At 35.9% G+C, this 19,894-nt stretch overlaps 1 protein-coding gene across 2 annotated transcripts in view; it reads right to left on the reverse strand.

The window, feature by feature from the left end:
• Positions 1–13,531: 13,531 nt before the first annotated feature.
• The window catches only part of LOC131029235 (solanesyl-diphosphate synthase 1, mitochondrial), a 144,553-nt gene continuing 138,190 nt past the window's right edge, over positions 13,532–19,894 (reverse strand). For both annotated transcript variants that reach the window (XM_057959656.2, XM_057959657.2), the window contains one exon: positions 13,532–14,129. In XM_057959656.2, the coding sequence (XP_057815639.1) occupies positions 13,950–14,129 (180 nt within the window). In that variant the 3' untranslated portion in view covers positions 13,532–13,949. The remainder of the gene's footprint in view (positions 14,130–19,894) is intronic.

Genomic DNA, 19,894 nt, shown 5'->3' on the forward strand with positions numbered 1-19,894 from the left:
TCCACGCTTGAAGTCTCCAGCTAGCTCCCCAAATTTTCCCAACAACCTACACACAATGTGAATGAAGATGAAAAGGGTGTGGTTGTGTTTTAGAGGCTTGCCACAGTCAGACCCCCATTTTGGTATTTTCGCCTCCACAGAAAACTAAGATAAATCAATGAAATGATAGATATAAGATGCAACAAAAATATCTCAACGAATATGTTATGGAGATAATGAAAGATAGAGGAAGAAGAAGACTCCCCTTCCACACGCAGAGCAAGAAGCTTGTCGGATAAAGAAGAAAAATAAGTCGGTCTTCTTCAAAGCATAGTAACAATGCTAGAAGTACCTGAGAGCCAAGAGCACAACAAGAGAGCTTCAAAGTGAGTGGATGAACAAGCGTGTGAGTGAGTAGAAATAACAAAGATCGAATACAATTCCAAGGAGAGAGCTAGAGGCAAAAATGAGGCCAAAAGGGGAGGATAAACATGTTGGGATGAAAATGGGCATTAGTGATCATGGAGAAGCATTACAAGCATCTTGCAAGCACGAGTATAACATTGAAACGAACACCTTCAAACTATCAAATTCGCGGGGCGCTAGGGCAATGCACGGACATCTTTGCGGTGCGCTAGTGCCTACAAGTCAAACAATCAACATGGTCAGGAAAAGGAAAATGTGGAGGCTAACAAGGCAAGCAAGATGGGTAAAAAGAAAAAGCAGTCAAGAAGTCCAATCGGCGTAATGCAGAGGTGCTTATGTAATAAATAATTACACGAGGTGCAATTTATGACACTACAATAGCATGTGATGCATTGACATTTCTTTATCTAGCTAGGATACACTAAAAGGGTAGGTGTTAATGAGCTAAGTAATGGGAAGATGCATGCAATAATGTTGCATCCACTTCTTATTGATGGTTGATCATTATGTATGTGTTAGTCAATCATTATGTGTTTATGTAAACTACCTTAAGTATTATGTGTGTTGCTATACTTATGCCTTGCCAATAGTGACAAGTAGCATTGGATGCTTCATTATCATCATAGATGATAGTAGACTGAAAATAAGATGGGATCCATGGTGTAATATGGAATGTACTATAATTCATTTTTTAGATGGGATCCAAGTTTGGGCTTATGTGTTAGTGAACTACTAATGGGATGGTACATAGAGTAGGTCATATTCACTTCTACTTTTCTAGTTGATATTTATTTGAACATTTGATGTTTGAGTTATTTATAATGTGTATGTGATGGGTGCAATAGTTAGTCACACTATATATATGTTGCATATACAAGTTATCATATTTTTTATATGTGATTAATGTGTGAATCATTCACACTACATATATATGGCATATACTAATGTTAGTCATTATTTGTCAACGTGATGTGTATGAGCTAGTCACCTTATGTATAAGTGTATACTTGAGTCTATCACTATCTAAACATGGGATGTTGGAATTATATGATCTCCACGTGGCTTTGTGTGTTCATGTACACTAATGATTTGTATGACAAATTGGAAGGTGTTCATTATCATTCTATTGTAATTGAACTAATTTGAAAGCATAAGCTTAAAGAGTAAATTATGATTTTAAAATGAGATCAAATATATCATATTAAGAGATGATGAATTCTCTCTATCATTGATTTACGAATAGTGAATCCCCTAATTCCCATAAGGTATAAGAAGGTAGGGTCATCACATATGAACCATTGACAATTAGGTCTAAGTCTAGGAATGAACCTAATATTGGGAGCTTACCACTTTTTATTATAAGCATATAAGTGGTGGCATGGATTTGTCACCATGAATGTGGTTAGAAAAATTATGAAGATGCTTGGTCAATTAGTTAGTAGTTCTTGTGAATTGAATCAAGAAAAAACGTATCTAAGGGATATTTGTTAAAGTAGGTGATTTTCATAGTAACTTTCCTACTAGCCTATTAAAGTAAGCCTTTGTTGTAATCATGTTTGTCTAAGGACTTATTACCAACTTAGGAATAAGGAGTATAAATAATCAAGTAGATGAGTTTTGGCATTTCACAAACATAAAAGGTTATAATATAAAATAAAACAGGATACATATGTGTTTTGAATGATTAATTTCAAGGGAAGTTGAAAAAGAATTGTCTAAAAATTTTGGAGAACAAAGATTTCAACATTTAAATCATAAAAAATAATAGTTATTAAAAGGTTGAAGTTTAATTTTAAAATTATATGAAAAATATATATTAATTTATATTAAATTTAAAATATATATAAATTTATATTGAATTTGAATTAGTTAAGTTAGGTGAATAGTAGACTTTAAAGAGAATTAGGATAAAGCATTCATGGAAACTTTTGTTTAACAAATTTACATGCAAACTAAAAATAAAAGATCATGTTTTAGGATCTTGTTGAATAATTTTTAATTAATTAAATCTAAAACTAATATTAAATTTTGAAATTAAATTAGAAAAAAAGAGATTCAAATTTTAGTTAGAAGAATTTAAATTCTAAAATAAGAAATCGGATTACTTTGAACTTCTTGTTTTTTAGCTCAATAAGTAAAAAACAGTCGCATCTTCTCCATCAAATATAATAGTTCCTATCTAGTAGTCGGATAAACCCTTTGGCAAACCCATACTAAACATACTGTGCAGATAACCCCAGACCAAAACAACGAAACAGCTAAACCATACGTCTTACATACCCAAAAAGTGGACAAGCTACGAAAACTCAGGACATAATAGCTTTTTCTTTATCATTCGGCGATGGCGCCCATTCAGCTGCAGCTACCAAGTCACCAGCTTCTTCACCTTGGGTCGACGTTTTGCCAATTTGTAATGTACGCTCCCACCTCTTCTTCATCAAACCCCTTCGTCTTCCTCTCTTTCGCTTCAAGGAACAGCCAGAGGATTTTGATGTTGTCTGCTTCTCATAGACCCCACTTCAACAATTCGTCCTAAATGGCCTACATTTCCGGAGATTTCAGAAAGGCCTTCGTCCCATGCATACTGATTCTTGCAGTGGCCCTTCTAACTTCTTAATTTTTGTTCGCTCTCCATAAGAAGTGAGGCCGCAGGTGAGGGGTGAACTCGCTCACATGTAGCCATTCACCACCTGGGCATACAAAGCCCTTGCCATCTCTTGACATCCCTAGGAAACTTTCCAACCCCCCACACCATTCTTCATACACGCAATTGGTGAAAATTCACATCACCACCTCTTTGGGTTCCAACTCCAGACACCATGCCAGGAATAGGGATGCTATATCTCCATCCGTTCCGTATTGAAAGCTTGTCCTCATGAACTCATCCCTAAAGACTATTTTCACCCACATAAGGAAAGTCTTCTCTGTAATTTTGAAAATGTCTGTTAAACGTTCATCTGACACAGGGCCCCAAAACGCCACCATCGGTCTGGTTGCACGCAATGAGAAATTGTCTTTCATTGTGCACTGCGAAAAGACGCCTTTCAATCTGTATTTTCTCCCTCCACACATTGTACAGACACCCAAAGCACGTCTTTTATAAATGCCCACAAAGGTGAGTTTAGAACCGCAAGACAATAACTCCAAGTTTAGTCTGTCTTGTTCCACAAGCCAAAAACCAGCGTGCTTCAAACTATCAAGTATTCGGACTCATTAATTATCCTGACACTTTGAAAGCTAGAAAACATTTCCTTACCACCTCAAGTATGTCCTGTACTAGTACAGAAGATGAAAATCCGTTGCTAACTCATCCAAACAACACTTCGCATAGGAAGTATTATGCGCTACACTCATCCTGGAAAGATTTGAATCTTTCAAATGTTGTTCACCTGCCTTCGGCATTAACTCACCTGATATGCATTCAACATTCACACGTGCGCCACTCCATTGATGCATCGGCTCCGCGTTGGCATATGAGGACGTCACCTCACCCACCACTACCAAAGGTCCAAGCTAACAGCTAGTGGAGATTCAAATTATGAAACACATATTGGTGGGTCACTGAACTAATTTCAAATCGATTTCACCTCCATCAAGATCAAAAGCCTGATTAGCACAACTATCTGCCTCTTGGTTGCCTTCTCTCCTGACATGAGAGATTTGTAATTCTCGTATGTTGACTAGATCATTCTTGATGTTTATGATATCCCTATCAAGCTTCTAGTTGTCTGCCTTACCCTCAAGGTGTAGTCTCTCCACCCTCAAGCTTTTTGCCAATTGCACTGCTAGGAGTGTCGCTTTCACTTCCGTCTCATTGTTAGAACCTACTCCAAGTCTTTGACATGTAGTGGCAATGGTTTTACCGCGACAATCTCTCGCAATGCAGCCTGCGTTAAGAGACCCGGAATCAGTAAGTTTTAAAGTTTAATTGATTTGGAGGATTAACCCTCGAAAGGCCATTAACGGGCTTGGGTTGAAGTCTTACCATTCAATTATTTGAAATTTATATTATTACAAAGTTTAAAAAAACTATAACAAAAAACAATTGATTCTTCTATTTTCTCGGAATTAATTGTAGTTTGTGTTTTAAATGCATTAAAAAAATTGTTTTATTGTTTCCTTTTTTGGTTGGTTCTATTTAATTTTGGGATTGAATAGGAACTTGTAGGAATCCTATTGTAATGCCCAAGTTTGACACTTTTTACCTTTGTAATATCTTTGATATTATATATTTTGCCCAACTCTAATACTAGCGTCTATTATAGTGTCCTTACCTAAAACTAGTGTTTTGTATTAAGCATCTTTGGATTGTGTATTGGTAATATTAACTTTTTTATTTGCTAGATTTGAAAAATGTATACTTTTAATCAAGTCTACCATAAAACAACTAATGCTTCTTTTATAAAATAAAATGTTTAAATAAATGAGACATAAGCTTAATTGATTATCAACCTTTCCCCAAACTCCTAATATGTTTTTCAGTTCTGAGTTTTAAGAAACTTATGATTTTGTACACCCCATGTGAGTGTATGAGTCCTACATAGGAAGGAAATCCTTGTGCGACAACCACATCTATTGTGTGTGGTTCAGTTGCCTCGTAAAAACTAAAAGGTCTTGTTACCCACACATACTAAGCTATGAGATTATTTATCCCTCTTGATACACCATGTCACATGAAGATATAATTGATAGAAAGTCATAGACATGTTTTTACATTATCACATTTTTTTTCACTCCCTCTCACAAATGCCTCCAAATTGTAAAATCTTGAGTCATTTGTTATGGAGTACATCTTAATGATCAATGTAAAGTCCTACTAGTATATTTTGTGTTATAATATTGTTGTACAATGAGAAGTATTCAAAGTGTTAATAAAAAATGCTCAATTTGATTATCCTATGAAATGGTGTGCTAGCAACTTAGAAGGTAAATTAATTCTGAAGTCTTATCTTTAAAAATGGATGATATTATAATTTAAGTTAATTCCTAGTATTTTGTGTTTTATGGTATTGTCTTGCATTCATATTATTTTGTAGTTGTGTGTATTATGTTGTTAATGTTTTCTTATCTTCTATTGATGTGAATGCATACATTGAATTTATGTGTATTCTTTGTTGTATATTTTAATTCTATATTTTGTGTATTTTTGTTGTATCTTTTTTTTTGTATGTATTTTGTGATTAGTATTTAATATTCATGTATAGTGGAATAGCATTGTATAGATAATATGAAATCATATCTTATTATTAAGAATTTGTCATACGGGATACATTATATTCTACCTTGAGCTCAATGAAATAATTAATATATATTATTGAAAAGTAAATACATTTGTACTATGTGATGTGTGCAATGTTTATTTAGTTGAAGTGTAGATTTAGTAATCTATGTTTCGTTGTCTACGATTGTAACATCCAAGTTAAATATAATTTAAGAGTTTCATAATATCTTTATTCTAATACTAATCCAAAAATGTCAACATATCTTAGAGGATGTAAATGGTATTGACAGATTTATCTCTTGATACAAAATGTTAGGCTTAAAAAAAATCTTAAATTTTTATAATATAAAATGTCTAGGCTTAAGAAAAATCTTTTATTTTTTAACACCTTTTTTTAGGACAAGAATTTATTTTTCATATATATGTTATCAAGATTCAAGATCTATAAATATTCAATATCTATAACCATATATTTATTTCCTTCCATCTGAAAATTTCTAGATCAAAAAAGAAATCAACGCATATTCAGATGCAAAAGTATATATAAAATTAATAGTATACCTGATTTTGGAATTTGCAATACTGGAAAATTTTGGCATTTGCCTTTGACTTATTGTGCTAGCTTGGTTATATTAGGATTCCACCTTGTATTGCTTTCTTTTAACTGGTTTTGGATCAATTTATTGACATAACTTAACATCCAAGAAATCTTTGTATTTGTTTTGTTTTCGTTTTTGTTTTTTTTCAAAAGGCCGAAGCCTGTAAGATTCCTTCAACTTGTAGGTAGAATTATATTCCTTGGCATTAGCATTAATAGCTTTCAACAAAATATATTTTTGTAATTTCTATGCTATCAAATATTTAAGTTTTTCAAATGTGCAATCTGAATTTGACGTCTGCTTTTCGGAAACAATGTATTCTTTTGCCCATTGACCCAACTGACAAAGTAAAGAATTCAAATAGAATCTCTTCATTGCTTCATTATTTTATAATCTTGCAGTAAATAGATATTTTCAGAAACCAAAACATACTTATGTAATAAACCTAAATTTTTTAACTTAAGACTATATACAAATTGTTTTTCCGGCTTTATTTTTTGTGGCTATATAAAATTCATCAATCATTTTGAATTTCAAACATTCAAATCTAGTTTGAACAATATCTTCCTTTTTCCCAAATCCAGATTCTTAACAGTTGCAGCTTTATCTTCATCTATTGCAATGGGTTTTCCATGTTCAGGTAGTCCTTCCACCAATCTCTTAGTTTCCCAAAAAATAATCTGACGATCTCGCTAACCTTTTGCCCATCGTTCCCATATGTTCTAGTATTATGAAAAATTTGTAACGCATCATACCATATACAAATTGCATCATATGAATCTATCAATTCATTTATATTTAGGATATAACCATTTGTAGCACTTGGTTTGGGTTGTTCTAGATGGACGTTATAAGATAATGGTCTTTGTTCAACTGTGCTCTCATCAAAACGTATTTTTGCATAATTTTTCTAGTTTTCTTCTTCATAACTTGAATTTCAAAAATAGATTCCATTGATTTTGTTTCTCATTTTCATGATTCAGAATTTTCCATTTCTGATTCTATTTTTGGAATAGATTCATTCTGAGTCTGGTTCTTTTCTGCAAAATGAAGCAGAACAACTTACTGAGTTTTCCCAAGACGAGTAAAGTTGCAGCAGATTGAATCTCAAACTTCAACTCAATTGCCAAATACTCAAAACTAAAGTCATTTGCAAGACTTCAAAACAAATTTTATTAACATTTGCCAGGAAGAACTAACACAAGTCTGCTACAGACATCATAATGTTGGGAACTTATTTCTTTTTGTACTTAGGTCTACTCTATATTTCCTTCACAAATGAAGAATTCATTTCTTTTCTGCACATACACCATTCAATTATACCTTTGTATTCTATTTCTACATTGAAGTTTGCTCAATTTTCTTTCTCCTACACACCACGATGGCATTGACTTCTTCCAGACTTTATAATAATAAAGGTTTCAAAAGCTTTTTGATGCTACCATACTCTCTCTTCACCTATTCCAATGCTGCTGATTGGTTTTCCAGCTTGTCACGCCTCCAATTTCTTAGTCCTCTACACAGTGACCTCCTCCTTTGTTCCTGCGCAACTTTGTTCCCACACTCCGTTCTGGTCTTCTTTCTTCACGTAACAGGTGTCTCTTCTCACCTTCTTCGCACTTCCTTCTCCTTTACCTGCTTTCCACTTTTCTTGCACAGGGTTGGGAGTCTTTTCCCCTTCCAACTACACATCTTTCCCCCTTCCAACTACACATCTTTCCCAAAAAAATTCACGCAGCAGTTTCAAAAGTTGAACGATATATTTTTTATTTTATTTCTTGTTTCCTTTCACATTTAATTCAGCCCACCCGTATAAGATTTATTTTATTTTGAACGTATGAATTTTTGATATCACCAATACCTCCTATGAAAATAAACGTTGGACAAAGTTTTAGTCCTAGCAACAAAACAACAACATCAGATTGAAAATAAAATCAAACCCAAACAACTGCAAAACAAAAACAAATTTATTTGGTTGATGCAGATTGTCAATTTACTCGGATGCTCCAGCATCACGCCATGGCTACGAAACTCATGAGCATAGCTCACAAAACGGAGTTGAGTGATAGAATCCCTCTTCCAAGTTCAAAATAAACTGTAGCGAACTCCACTGCTAGAAATATTTCCTCCTCTTCCAGCACTTGACAGGTGCAATTCCCCTCTTCTTCTGCCAAACCTTCTCTTGACGACTTCTTATTCTTGCAAGCCTATGCCCACCATTGATGGGTAGCCTCCTCCAAAATATATTAGCCCATTCTAATTTGTCTCTACATACAATCGACTTCATGAAAATTTAAGATTTTCATTTTCTCACCTGTATTCCAGTTTTTAACTCTCCAAACTTTTTTTCCTTTCACCATATCAATGAAATACAACTCATCATCAAATTCATTACAACATTCAAGAAAATTAGCATTCACCTCTTAACTATTTAGTCTTTACATTCACCTACTTTTCTTCTCCACATTGTTTTGCTCCCTCATTTTTAAAGTCTAAACATTAGCTCGTTCTCCTCCACTGCTATAACCTCTTTTTGTGTCACTACTGAAACGTCTTCACTACTGGTTGCTCTTGCCAATATATTCACGTCCTCCAAAGGGCTCTCAACCTCAATTACAGTTTCATGTCCTTATCCTTGATTATTTACACAATGTCATCTATAAATAATCTATTATGAGAAGAAAGATCTCTGCGTGGCTAGCCTACCAAAGAAAGATCTTAACTGCAGAAAAGTTTACAAAAATGGGGTATGAAGGACCTTCAAGGTGCATTATGTGTATAGCCCAGGCAGAGACAGTGGATCATCTCCTACTGAACTACCCCTTTGCATCCAAATGCTCGCGATGGCTCTGTGCTAAACTGGGGCTGATCACAGTCCTGCCAAATGACATTAAATCCCTTTTTCAAAGCTGGCCTTCTCCAACTAAGGAGAGCACCTTGAGCATAATTATGGAAGTGTCCCCATCATGTTTAGTCTGGGAAATTTGGAAGGAGAGGAACCGCAGGTTACTTGATGACAAATCCAGAAGGTTAGAATCAATCCTAAATTCAATTGAATCGGTAATAGTGGATACAGTCAATTGCAAAATAGCTTTTTCTTTGGAACCGCCTAAAGTTTTCTCCTCATGGGATGAAAGCATTAGGAATAATTGGCATGGAATCAAGATTCCTTCTTGTTTTGGGCAAAAAATCAACTCCAGGAAGGCTGCTACCTGGTCCCCTCCAAATCCTAGCTGGCTAAAACTAAATTTTGATGGTGCTTCTAGAGGCAATCCAAGCCGTTCTGGCATAGGATATGTAATCAGAGATCACTCAGGATCAATTATAGGGAAAATGGCAAAGCTGATTCCACCGGACACTAACAATATAGCAGAATTCAAAGCATTGCAGCTTGGATTGATAGACTACATAAAGCATGGTTTAAAAAACATTTCAGTGGAGGGTGATTCAGAGATAGCAATAAATGCAAACAAGAGGAAAAAAACTACAAATTGGAGATTGCAAGGAATTTTAGACAGCATAATAGAAAACTTGGATAGAATTGAGCACTATGAAGCTAAGCATATCTACAGAGAAACAAATTCAGAGGCAGATGCCCTTTCAAAAATTGCAGCCCAAGGAACCTTCATTTATTGGTGGGATCAGGGAACCCTGCCTCTTGGCTTAGCAGATCAGGTTAATCAGCAGGAAAATGCCTCTAAGGTCCTTCAAGCTTAAACGCAAGAGACAAATTTCAGATAGGCGAGAAAGTCAGTTAATAATGCTTCCCATCCCAAAGCAAACATTTAATGTCCTTCTTTGGCAGTCTAGTGAAAACGGCTAGTTCTCTTTTTAAAATTCAAACTTCACTTTCCTTTGGGTAGAAGTGGGCCCAGACCCAGTGATGTCATCTAAAACGCACCATTGAGCTAAGCCTTTCCTGAATTTGCTTCCCGAGACCTAGCTGGCAAAGTTGTCAAATCGAATTAAGGTTTGCGTAGCCCGAAAGGCAGATTTGGCATGTCGGGGACAAATATCCTCTACCACCTTAGCTGGCGAATTAAATGCAATTCTGCCCCTCATAATTTGGCGTTAAAGAGAGTGCACGATTATTTCTCCTTAGCGTATTCTGCAAGTCGTTATCATCCTTTTCTTGCCATATTCATTACAAAGCTCTGTTTGCCTCATTCCCTTTCTTGTCTGATAGCCCTTCAATTGCTAATCATGTCAACAGAGCCTCCATTCGAGTTTATTATGAATGTCTACCCAAGGCCCACCTTCTATTTTGGTGCAGACACTCCAATTTCCCTCTCGGCCTCGACGCGCCACGTTTCTTTCAAAAAGATAACAGACCTGAGACTGAAGCGCCTCCTTCTCCACTCGGAATTCCCTGTTATATTGGCAGTCAAAATGATTCTGGGTAGTGGGCACTTGAACAAGGAGGAATATCCCCAAGATAACACTAGCATTTCCTCCAAGTTCGTAGCTTCTCTGAAGGATTTAAAACTAGCTAAGCAAGTTGTATGGAGTCTTACAAAGAAGCTATTCCCAGAAGAGATTCTCCAGGAGTTCCAAGAAATTCTAAACAAGGCTCTCCATGATTCAGGGGCTCCTCGGCCAGGTGATAGAATTATGTTTAATGCCCATGGCGAGCCTATCAACTACTACTCTTTCTTGCTAGACCTGAAAGGGAAGGATTTGGATAGACACAGAGTGTTTGCTGGAGTAGGTCTCGGATACCTTAAATGGCGGTTCTTGGGGGAAAACTCGGAAGACCAGGGCAGGGAGGATGATCTTCTTCAATTTGCAAGACTTAACGGTCTCCTACCTATGAAAGCAGAAGATGAGAGGCCCTAGGTTGAGCAGGTTTGCAGGGGTGGTGCTAGAAGGGTTCGTCGTGGGTCTGGTCGTGGCCGTGGCCGTCCTCCGAGCAGAGGTCGTGGGATAGCGAGAAATGCTACTTCTCAACTTGAAATCTCCAATGATACTGCGAGCTAGGTTTCTAATTTAGCTCTATTTAAAGATACTTGCTGCTTTTTTAGACTCTCGTAAGATCAATTTTGGCTTTTATTTAGTAAAATCTCTGTTAATCTGGCAGTAGAGAATCTGCCACCCAGACTTTCTATAGTTTTTTAATGATCTTAGATTGCATAATTGATAGATTTTGGAAGCATACAATATGTTGTTTATGGTCTGCTTGTCTGGTTGCTCTCCTTCTCGAATTTTGAGAAAGGTTACAAAAGCACCCAACAAGCTTTTTGATAATTTATCAACTAGCTATATCAATACTGTAATTATGCATAACTAATATAAATTTGGCTCTGCCTTTCCTGATCAAAAAAAAAACTATTATGAGAAGAATAATGTGACTCAACATTACCCATTGTTGATCTTCATCGTCATTCTCTATCTAAACTATTGCAAGGTTTGGAATAAGTGTAAAGCATGCATCCTCCTACTCTAACTCCTTCATAAATGCCTTTCCGAAAACCAAACACCCTTCAAGTTATCTTCATTCTCTTCATCCCTATTCTTCAACGGATTCAAAGTGTATTCTTTACCATCTCTCTTCATTGTGTATGTGTTCAATTCACCATTATGAACAACTTGTTTCTTGAATTGTCATGGTCTTCCCAAAAGTAAATGACATGTATCAATCGTCATCACATCACACATAATCTCATCTTTGTAACTGCCAATCTGAAAACTTATCAAACATTGCTCATTCACCATCAAATGATGCTCTTTTTGCAACCATAAACTCGGTATGGCCTGGGGTGTTTGATTCTTTTCAATTTCAACTTATTTACCATCTCTTCTGATACTATGTTGTTGGTACTATCGATGTCCACAATGACTACACAATATTTCCCATTCACTTTACAACTTGTTTGGAATAGACTTCTTCCTTGGCTTGGTTCTAATTTCTTCTTATCCAGATTTAACCAAATTCTTCGCATCATATATGATTCTCCATCTTCAGGGTGTTCTCCATGCTTTGGTGAATTCTCCTTTTCATTTCCATCTTGTGCTATATGCACTCTTGCCTCTTTTCCTTCTCCTCCATCATATTGGATCTGTGGATATTCAGATGTCTAATGTCCCATTTCCCACATTGGAAACATGTACCGCTGAAACCTCTTCCCCTAACTCTTCCAAATGACTTCCTTCCACAAGAGAAGCGTCCCCTTCCTCTAGGGAAGTCTCCTCTTTATTTGCCTTTTAATGCACTTCTATGAGATGTGCCTTCTTTCTCTTGCTTGTATTGGTTACCTCTACCGCTACTTGCGTGTTCTCTTCCATGTGAAAATCTACCTCTAATTGGGAATTGTTTGGCTGTCTTCTATTCAAATTTTTTTTCCACCTTCAAATCATATTGATATGCTTCTTCTACACAATGCATATTGAAAATAGTCCTCAACATTACTCTCCTTTTGCTTCAAATTTTGGAATTCCCTGAACAAATTGATTTGATAGTTCGCTGACAAGAACTTTGATTTAATACCGATAAAAAAAAAGAACTTTCATTTCATTTTTCTCACCATTTGATCCCACGATCTGATTTTATCCTTTCCTCTCTGTTGCCTATCTGTTTGCAGGTGATCCCACCATAAGGATGTGTGCCCCTTCAAATTGGTGCATGCATATTTGACCTTTTGATCGTCTTCAGTGTTTTGATTGTATAACCAAATTCCAAATAGAATTTAATGTTATTTTGTAAGAAAAATAGCAGGAAAAATAAATCTCAAGTTATTGTTGATGCAATAAACTAGAACCTCAAGAAATTCAAATTCAGATGGAATAATTTTATAAGGTGCTTCTAATGTAAGGCACACCATTGTAAAGGTAGCATATATGACTTAAATTTGCTTTAGATATTAGATGGTAAGTAATCCTTCTGTTTCTTTTGATAAATGGAAAGAATTACTTCATTTCATTGTTTATACTCTATTTGACAAGCAGGTCCACTACAAGGACTAGAATAAAAGTGAAATCGCCATTTAACGGCGGCACTTTTTCAGATTAACCCAAGACTAGCAGTTCTTTGAAAAATGGAGTAAGAGTTTTAAATAAATTCCCTTTAAACACATTAAGGCTAAATGTTGACATTAAATCTTTCAGGATTTCTAGGAAGATAATTGTACAGCTAAAAGCCATGGAACAAAGAGGCAAATCTAATTAACTAAATTCAGAAACAACGGATAATGACCATGCAAAACATTTGTTTTCTCAATAACATACTAAACAAATAGATTATAATCCAATATAAATTCTGTTCACTCACAATTTACGATTTTATGTCAAGCTTGTAACTATTTGGGCAGAATGAATGTTATTGCAATAGACACTTCTTATTCATCATTAATCAATTGAAAGATGTTTATTCACTTTCATATGAAAATCAAGTCCTATGCACTATACAAACTGTATTGATCAGTTTGTACATGTACTAAAATAGATAACCTGACAATAAAATGAATCTTTTGGAGCCCTAACAATACAATGAATTCAAAAAATAATTAGCCTTCCTTAAGCCTCAGGGAAGCTTCTAATATTAAAATAGCACATTTTGAACTTGTAATCCAAAATTGACAATGTTAATAACTTAATGTCAATTGGGTTTTAAATATCTGAACTGGAGCAAAATCGACCCACCTTCCAGAAAGCGACAAAACAATCTCTCTTGTAAAAAGAATCCAGGCTCTTCTCAACCTATTATTCTCTTTGATTACGCAGAAGCCCAATTACTTTGTTCTAGTGATCACTTTTTTAGTGAGATCTACCAATGCTTTCCTGCATACTTTAACATTTTCTATATCAGATGCTGGGAAAGAATCAACTGCTGATGCTGCTCGATCTGCATGTTCAGCTGCCAGTTGCTTTGCTTTCCTTATTCCTTGACTTTTGCCAAGAATTTCAAGGGCCTGCAAAATTATCAGCCACTGTCAGTAATTACAAAAAGACTTGCTTTACAGAAACGCATCCCTTACAAGAACAGACTGACAAAGAAAACCCCTTAAAGATTAGGTTCAGATATATAATTAGAGCATGAACAAGACGTATAGATTTACAAAGGAACTTTTTTAAAATATATATAAAAATGAAAGCATTAATGGTCATAAAACTTCAAAAACTCCAGACTTCACGGCTTTAAAGGAAAATGCTTTGGAAGATTAGGAGCCCAAAAAGACAGAAGACTAGACACATTAAAAGTAACACAGTGAAACTAAAAAAGAGCTATTGGAATTTGGGGCATAAAGCATGGAATCATCAAATGTTATCTACTTTTACAATGTGAGAAGGATTGCACCATTTGTTAAACACGGATGTGTCCCACCCCTCAAACCCTGACCCCGTCCCCTGAGGTGTTTCAGGGATGGGGGCCATTAGAGGAACCCTTGTTCCCTAGCCATCCTCCCAATATGAGAAAATCCAGAAATGTCCCTGAACAAAAAATCGGGGATGGCAGGAAAAGTATATGGGATACCTGGCCATCCCCAAGGTGGTTGGGGACATTTAAGATGTTCCCTGACTGTCCCAGGGACGGCCAGGTGTCCCCTGCAGAATAGCAATTTTTTATGATGTCAAAAAAAAAAGTTCATAATATTTAAAAAACAGATTGTTAAATATATCATAACAGCATTATAACAGCAGTATAACATGACAGCATTTTTAACAGCAGCAATAAATATATCATTACAGCAGTGACAGCAACGACTGTAGTATAACAGCAATAAATTATAAATATATCATAATTCAAATTCATAGTTGACGATATATGTTATATAATAGTTAACACTAACAGCAATAATTTGAATTTCTGATTTCATTGTTCAAAAAAGTCACAAATATCAAAATTCTTAATATGGTATTACAGATGAATTTGCTATAGTCTGGTATAGTGCAGTATTATGTGTGTGCGCGTGTCCATATGCATGTGCGTGTGTGCAATGCCCCAGTGGAGTCAAGGGGCAGCACCAAAAGAAGCCCCTTAAAACCACATAGACTTCCATGGCGCACAACATTTTCATTATTTTTTTGTACATCTTAGATGGGCATAAACCAAACAAACATCGAACGGTTGTAAGTTTTTTCCTTTTTTTTCTAACTAACTAAAATGTGACTGCATACACTAGGGGACGGCTTGTGCGTGTGTGTGTGTATTTGGAGGCAACACCCCAGTTGAGTCAAGGGGCAGCACCAAATGAAGCCCCTTAAAACCACAAACTTCCATGGTGCACAACAATTTCATTAATTTTTGTACATCTTAGATGGGCATGTTATAAACCAAACAAACATTGAACAGTTGCAAGTTTTTTCCTTCTTTTTTTAAGTAACTAAAATATGCTTGCGTACACTAGAGGGCAACTAGTGCATGTGTTTGTATTTGAAGGCAATGCCCCAGTGAAGTCAAGGGGCAGCACCAAATGAAACCCCTTAAAACCACATAGATTTCCATGGCGCACAACATTTTCATTATTTTGTACATTTTAGATGGGCATGTTATCAACCAAACAAACATTGAACAGTTGTAAATTTTTTCCTTCTTTTTTAAGTAACTAAAATGTGCCTGTTTACACTAGGGGGTGGCTAGCCTGCAAATTTTTTAATATATTGGGGACGTTTCCGAAATTTGAGAAAAGAGGGGAGTGATGGGGACATTTCCAACCCATACCCACATCCATCAAACATCCCCTATAAGGGAGAGGATCATTTTGGGCAAGGACGCATCCCCAGGGAAGCATAGGTCATTGCAAGTGTAAAGCCAACTGGAGCATCGTTTTGCTGAACATTATTTCTTCTTCCTGGAGCAAATCTTCAAGGCCAAAGCGCATTAACAGCCAGCCCATTGTGGTCGTTTAGTTGGCATAAGGACCCCACATAAAGAACAACATGCTGGCTGTTTACTTTCAACCTTTCAAAGAGGCTGCACTTTCAAGTATTTGCATTTGCAATACCTCTCACCCCTTTTGCAGCTCTCGATGGTGATCAATTACTCCTAGGAATTATGACAATTATCATTTGGGTTTCAAGAGCAAGAAACTTTATGTGAAAAAAGATTTTAAAATTTCTGTAATGATGACACGGGAGCTGGTGTAATCTCTGGCCTAGTGTCAAATAGAAAAGGCACGTCCAAGGAAATCTCTTCAAAAAGGTCTTTCCAGAGCAATAAGGACTGTTTTAAATTTTGATCACTTCGACATTTAGTAGACTTGCCACAGTGTACAGAGTAAATAAGTGCATCATCCCCCTCGTCATTGAGCAATACCAAAAACCCATGAAACATTAAGCCTTGTCTGTTCACGATCATTCCCCTGGGGATTTTCCATCATATGTTGATGTGGCTGGTTGGAAGAATGACATAAATCTGCATCTTGCATATTTAGCTGTCGCCATCCAATCTTTGACCACTTAACAGCATTTAACCCTTGAGAATGACTCTTGGGGAAAACATCAAGCATTCAAAGCAGTGCCACTTGATTTTGAGATTAGACACTAAGTTTGAGCTATGAAACAAATCTATTACATCCTCTAACTGTTTGTTATTTAAAGCCATCAACTTTACAGGGTTTGCAAAATAGGATTGAACCATTATGAGTCCCATGCTTTCCATAAGTGTGTCTTGGGTGTTAAGCTCATGTTACAAAGTTGTGATAGTGTTGTGACCTTTTCACACATCGCCCCACTGCAAATGGGGACCCCCTCTTTTCCTACTTTCTATGTTGGTTAGTTTAGGGTTTTGGCAGCATAGTGGGCAATTTTTAGTTCTTGTGCCCGAGTCTCGGAATTTTGATCATGCCTAATTGTCATTTAAGGTTTTGAAGTTATAGGATCAAGTGCGTAAAAGTTTAGAGTTTAAATAATCCTAATTTTGTCTAAGTGTAGACCTTTTGAGCATAAGCGTGTTTTTGAACGCCCTCGTCGGTGATATTTAAGTGCCTAAGTGTTTTAAAACCTTTATGAGTTATTTTATCGCTCCTAGGAAGTTATTCAAGTTGATTTTGTACTTTATCCCCATAAGTTTCCTTGTGTTTCGCTCAAATTTTGGTAAAGTTGCCCAAGTCCTGATGCGTTTTATTGAAAATTCTAAGTGTCTAAATGATTTTGAGTGGTTGAATTGTTAAATTCCTGATGAAAATCCGTATTTTAAGGGTCAAAATGTCAAAATTCTTGATGGGAGGTGCCTTTCCCCCCACATTTCCGATGACCCATGACTTTCCCCCACTCAATCTTGATGGGAAAAGAATTTCCACTAGATTTCCAATGGACCTCTTTTTTCTCTGATTCAAATTCCTAATGCAAGGCGATTTTCCACCAGGAGGCAAAAATTTGACTAAGTGTTGGGAAATCCTCCTGATGACCCACGAATTCCCCCATGGGAATGCGGATGACTTTGGATGATGACTAGAGTGATGATTCTTGATGCCAATCAATTTTCCACTAGAGCTTTTCATGACAAGATTTTAAGAATTTTTATGCAAATAGTGATTCCAGACATGAGGTGAATTCCCACCAATGCAAGATTGATGATTTTGAGTCCAGATAACTATCCAGATAGGCTAAGTCACCTCATTCGGCGAATTTGATCCATGAGATTCGAAATTCAACGAACTTTAAAAAACCCTAAAAAATTCGTTTAAGTTCATCTTAAATTTGTACGGTAGATGGGTTAGGGTTTTTAATAAAAAATGTATTTTAAAAACCGTAAGCTTCCTTCACGGGTTTATTTATTCACAAACGTCCAATGTTGGAGAAGCTACAAGCACGAACAAAGGTGTCCAACACGACCAAGCAACGTCCTGCAAATCTGAACGGTTGCAAGTTCAACGCCCAACACGACCAAGCGACGCCTTGCAAGTTCGACGCTAAAAACCCGATGCCCTACAATTCCCACGTGAAAAACCGGATGCCCTTCAAGCTTGGCGTGACCCAACAAGTTCGATGTCGTCACAAGTCGCGTGAATAGAATTTCATTGTTTAAGTTTTTATTTAGGTTTTTATGTTCATTTAAAGTACTTATTCCTTTACGTTTTTCTTCTGTTGTTTTAATTCTATTAACATTTAAAAGATATGTTCTCACAACTTCTATATTTAATTTAAAAAGACTTGGATGTCAATAATATTATTTATGTTAAATTTTTATAAAAAAATTAATATTTAACTATAATAAATTTAAATTTAGCATCTTTCTTCTTTAAAAAATAATAGTTAAACTAATTTAATAGTTTATTGGATATATTATTTATATATAAAAAATTATATAAGCCGAATTTAATTTGAATTTTATAGATTTCAAATTTTTTCCTTGTTGAACTTCATTCAAATTTCAAAGGTGTCAAACTTCGAATTCGAATTCAAACCTAGTGACTTAGCAGATAGGGGTCGATTTTCCCCAGTGTGATTTTTTTTGAGCATAAGTGGCGATGTAAGTTGGATTTTTGACTCCAGACATGGATCGACTTTCCTCTGGAGGCTTTTTTCATGCATGAGGAAATTTTGTTGGGATTTTTATCCCAATAGGGGCGATTTTCCCCTAGAGGTCAATTTTGATCCAAATTTTGAAATATTTTAAATAAATTGACCCAAATTTAATTGTTTTTACATGTGTTGACAATTATTTAAACTTTAAAAACAATTATTTAATGACTTGCAATTAAAAAATAAAAAATAAAATATTCCCAGGCAAGTCGATTTTCCAACACAAGTGTAAAAGTGCAAATGTTTTATCCCACATTGCTTGTGTGGTGAAAACTCAAGGTGAAAACATGTTTAAAGAGGGGTGACCAGCATTAAAATATCATTATATTTGCTGAGTGTGATTGCTAAGTTGCTGATTTGGGCGATTTTCTCTAGCTGGGCGATTTTGGTGAACTGTCTCCTTGACACATTTGGAACTGAAAGTTAGTTTTGTTGTTCATCTTCTGCCTATTCCCAGCTGGGCGATATTTTTTTGGTGGCCATTGGAGCGAGTTTTGAAGAGAATTTTTCGATTTGGGTGATTTTGGAGGTGGCGCCACTTCTCCAAGTGGGGCGATTTTATTTGGGAGACCATTCTTCGCCATTTTTGGTGCATTTCCTCCATAGTTGTGGGCTGTCATAGTTGCTCCTTGCTCATATAATTTTCAGACCTGAGTTTTCCTCCATTGCTGAAGATTATTTGACCTACACGATTGACTGGGAGCACAATTTTCAGAATTATTCTTCATTGCCCAGCTCTTCCACACTTAGGCGATTTTGCTTGGAGGTGATTTTGTGAAGTTTTTGGAGCATTTTCAGACCTTATAGTCACTGTTGCAGGTCTGAGACATCATTGCTAAGGGCTGTCCTCAGAAAATTCTTCATTTCCAGCCACTTGCCAACTTGGAAAATTTCACTTGGAAGTCATTTATGTATCATTTTGTGGCCATTTTTTGAGTTTGCCACCATTGTTAGAGGTGCTGGTAAGTCTGAAACCTTCATTTTCAGGCTTGTCTTCAAACTGAAAAATTCATTTCCAGCACTATTTTTGTGCTCAGATTTGCCCATTTTTGCCTTGGGAAAATTGTTTTTATTCCACATTTGCATTTCACATGATTGCAACATGATTTAAGTGACTAATTTGTAGAGTTGCAAGTTGTCTTCAGATTTACTAGCAGTCATTGTTATCTTGGGAAAGGTGTTTTCAGACATTTTTTGAGTGAAAATCCTA

Source organism: Cryptomeria japonica, chromosome 3 (genome assembly GCF_030272615.1).
Source record: "Cryptomeria japonica chromosome 3, Sugi_1.0, whole genome shotgun sequence".
NCBI classification, from domain to species: domain Eukaryota; kingdom Viridiplantae; phylum Streptophyta; class Pinopsida; order Cupressales; family Cupressaceae; genus Cryptomeria; species Cryptomeria japonica.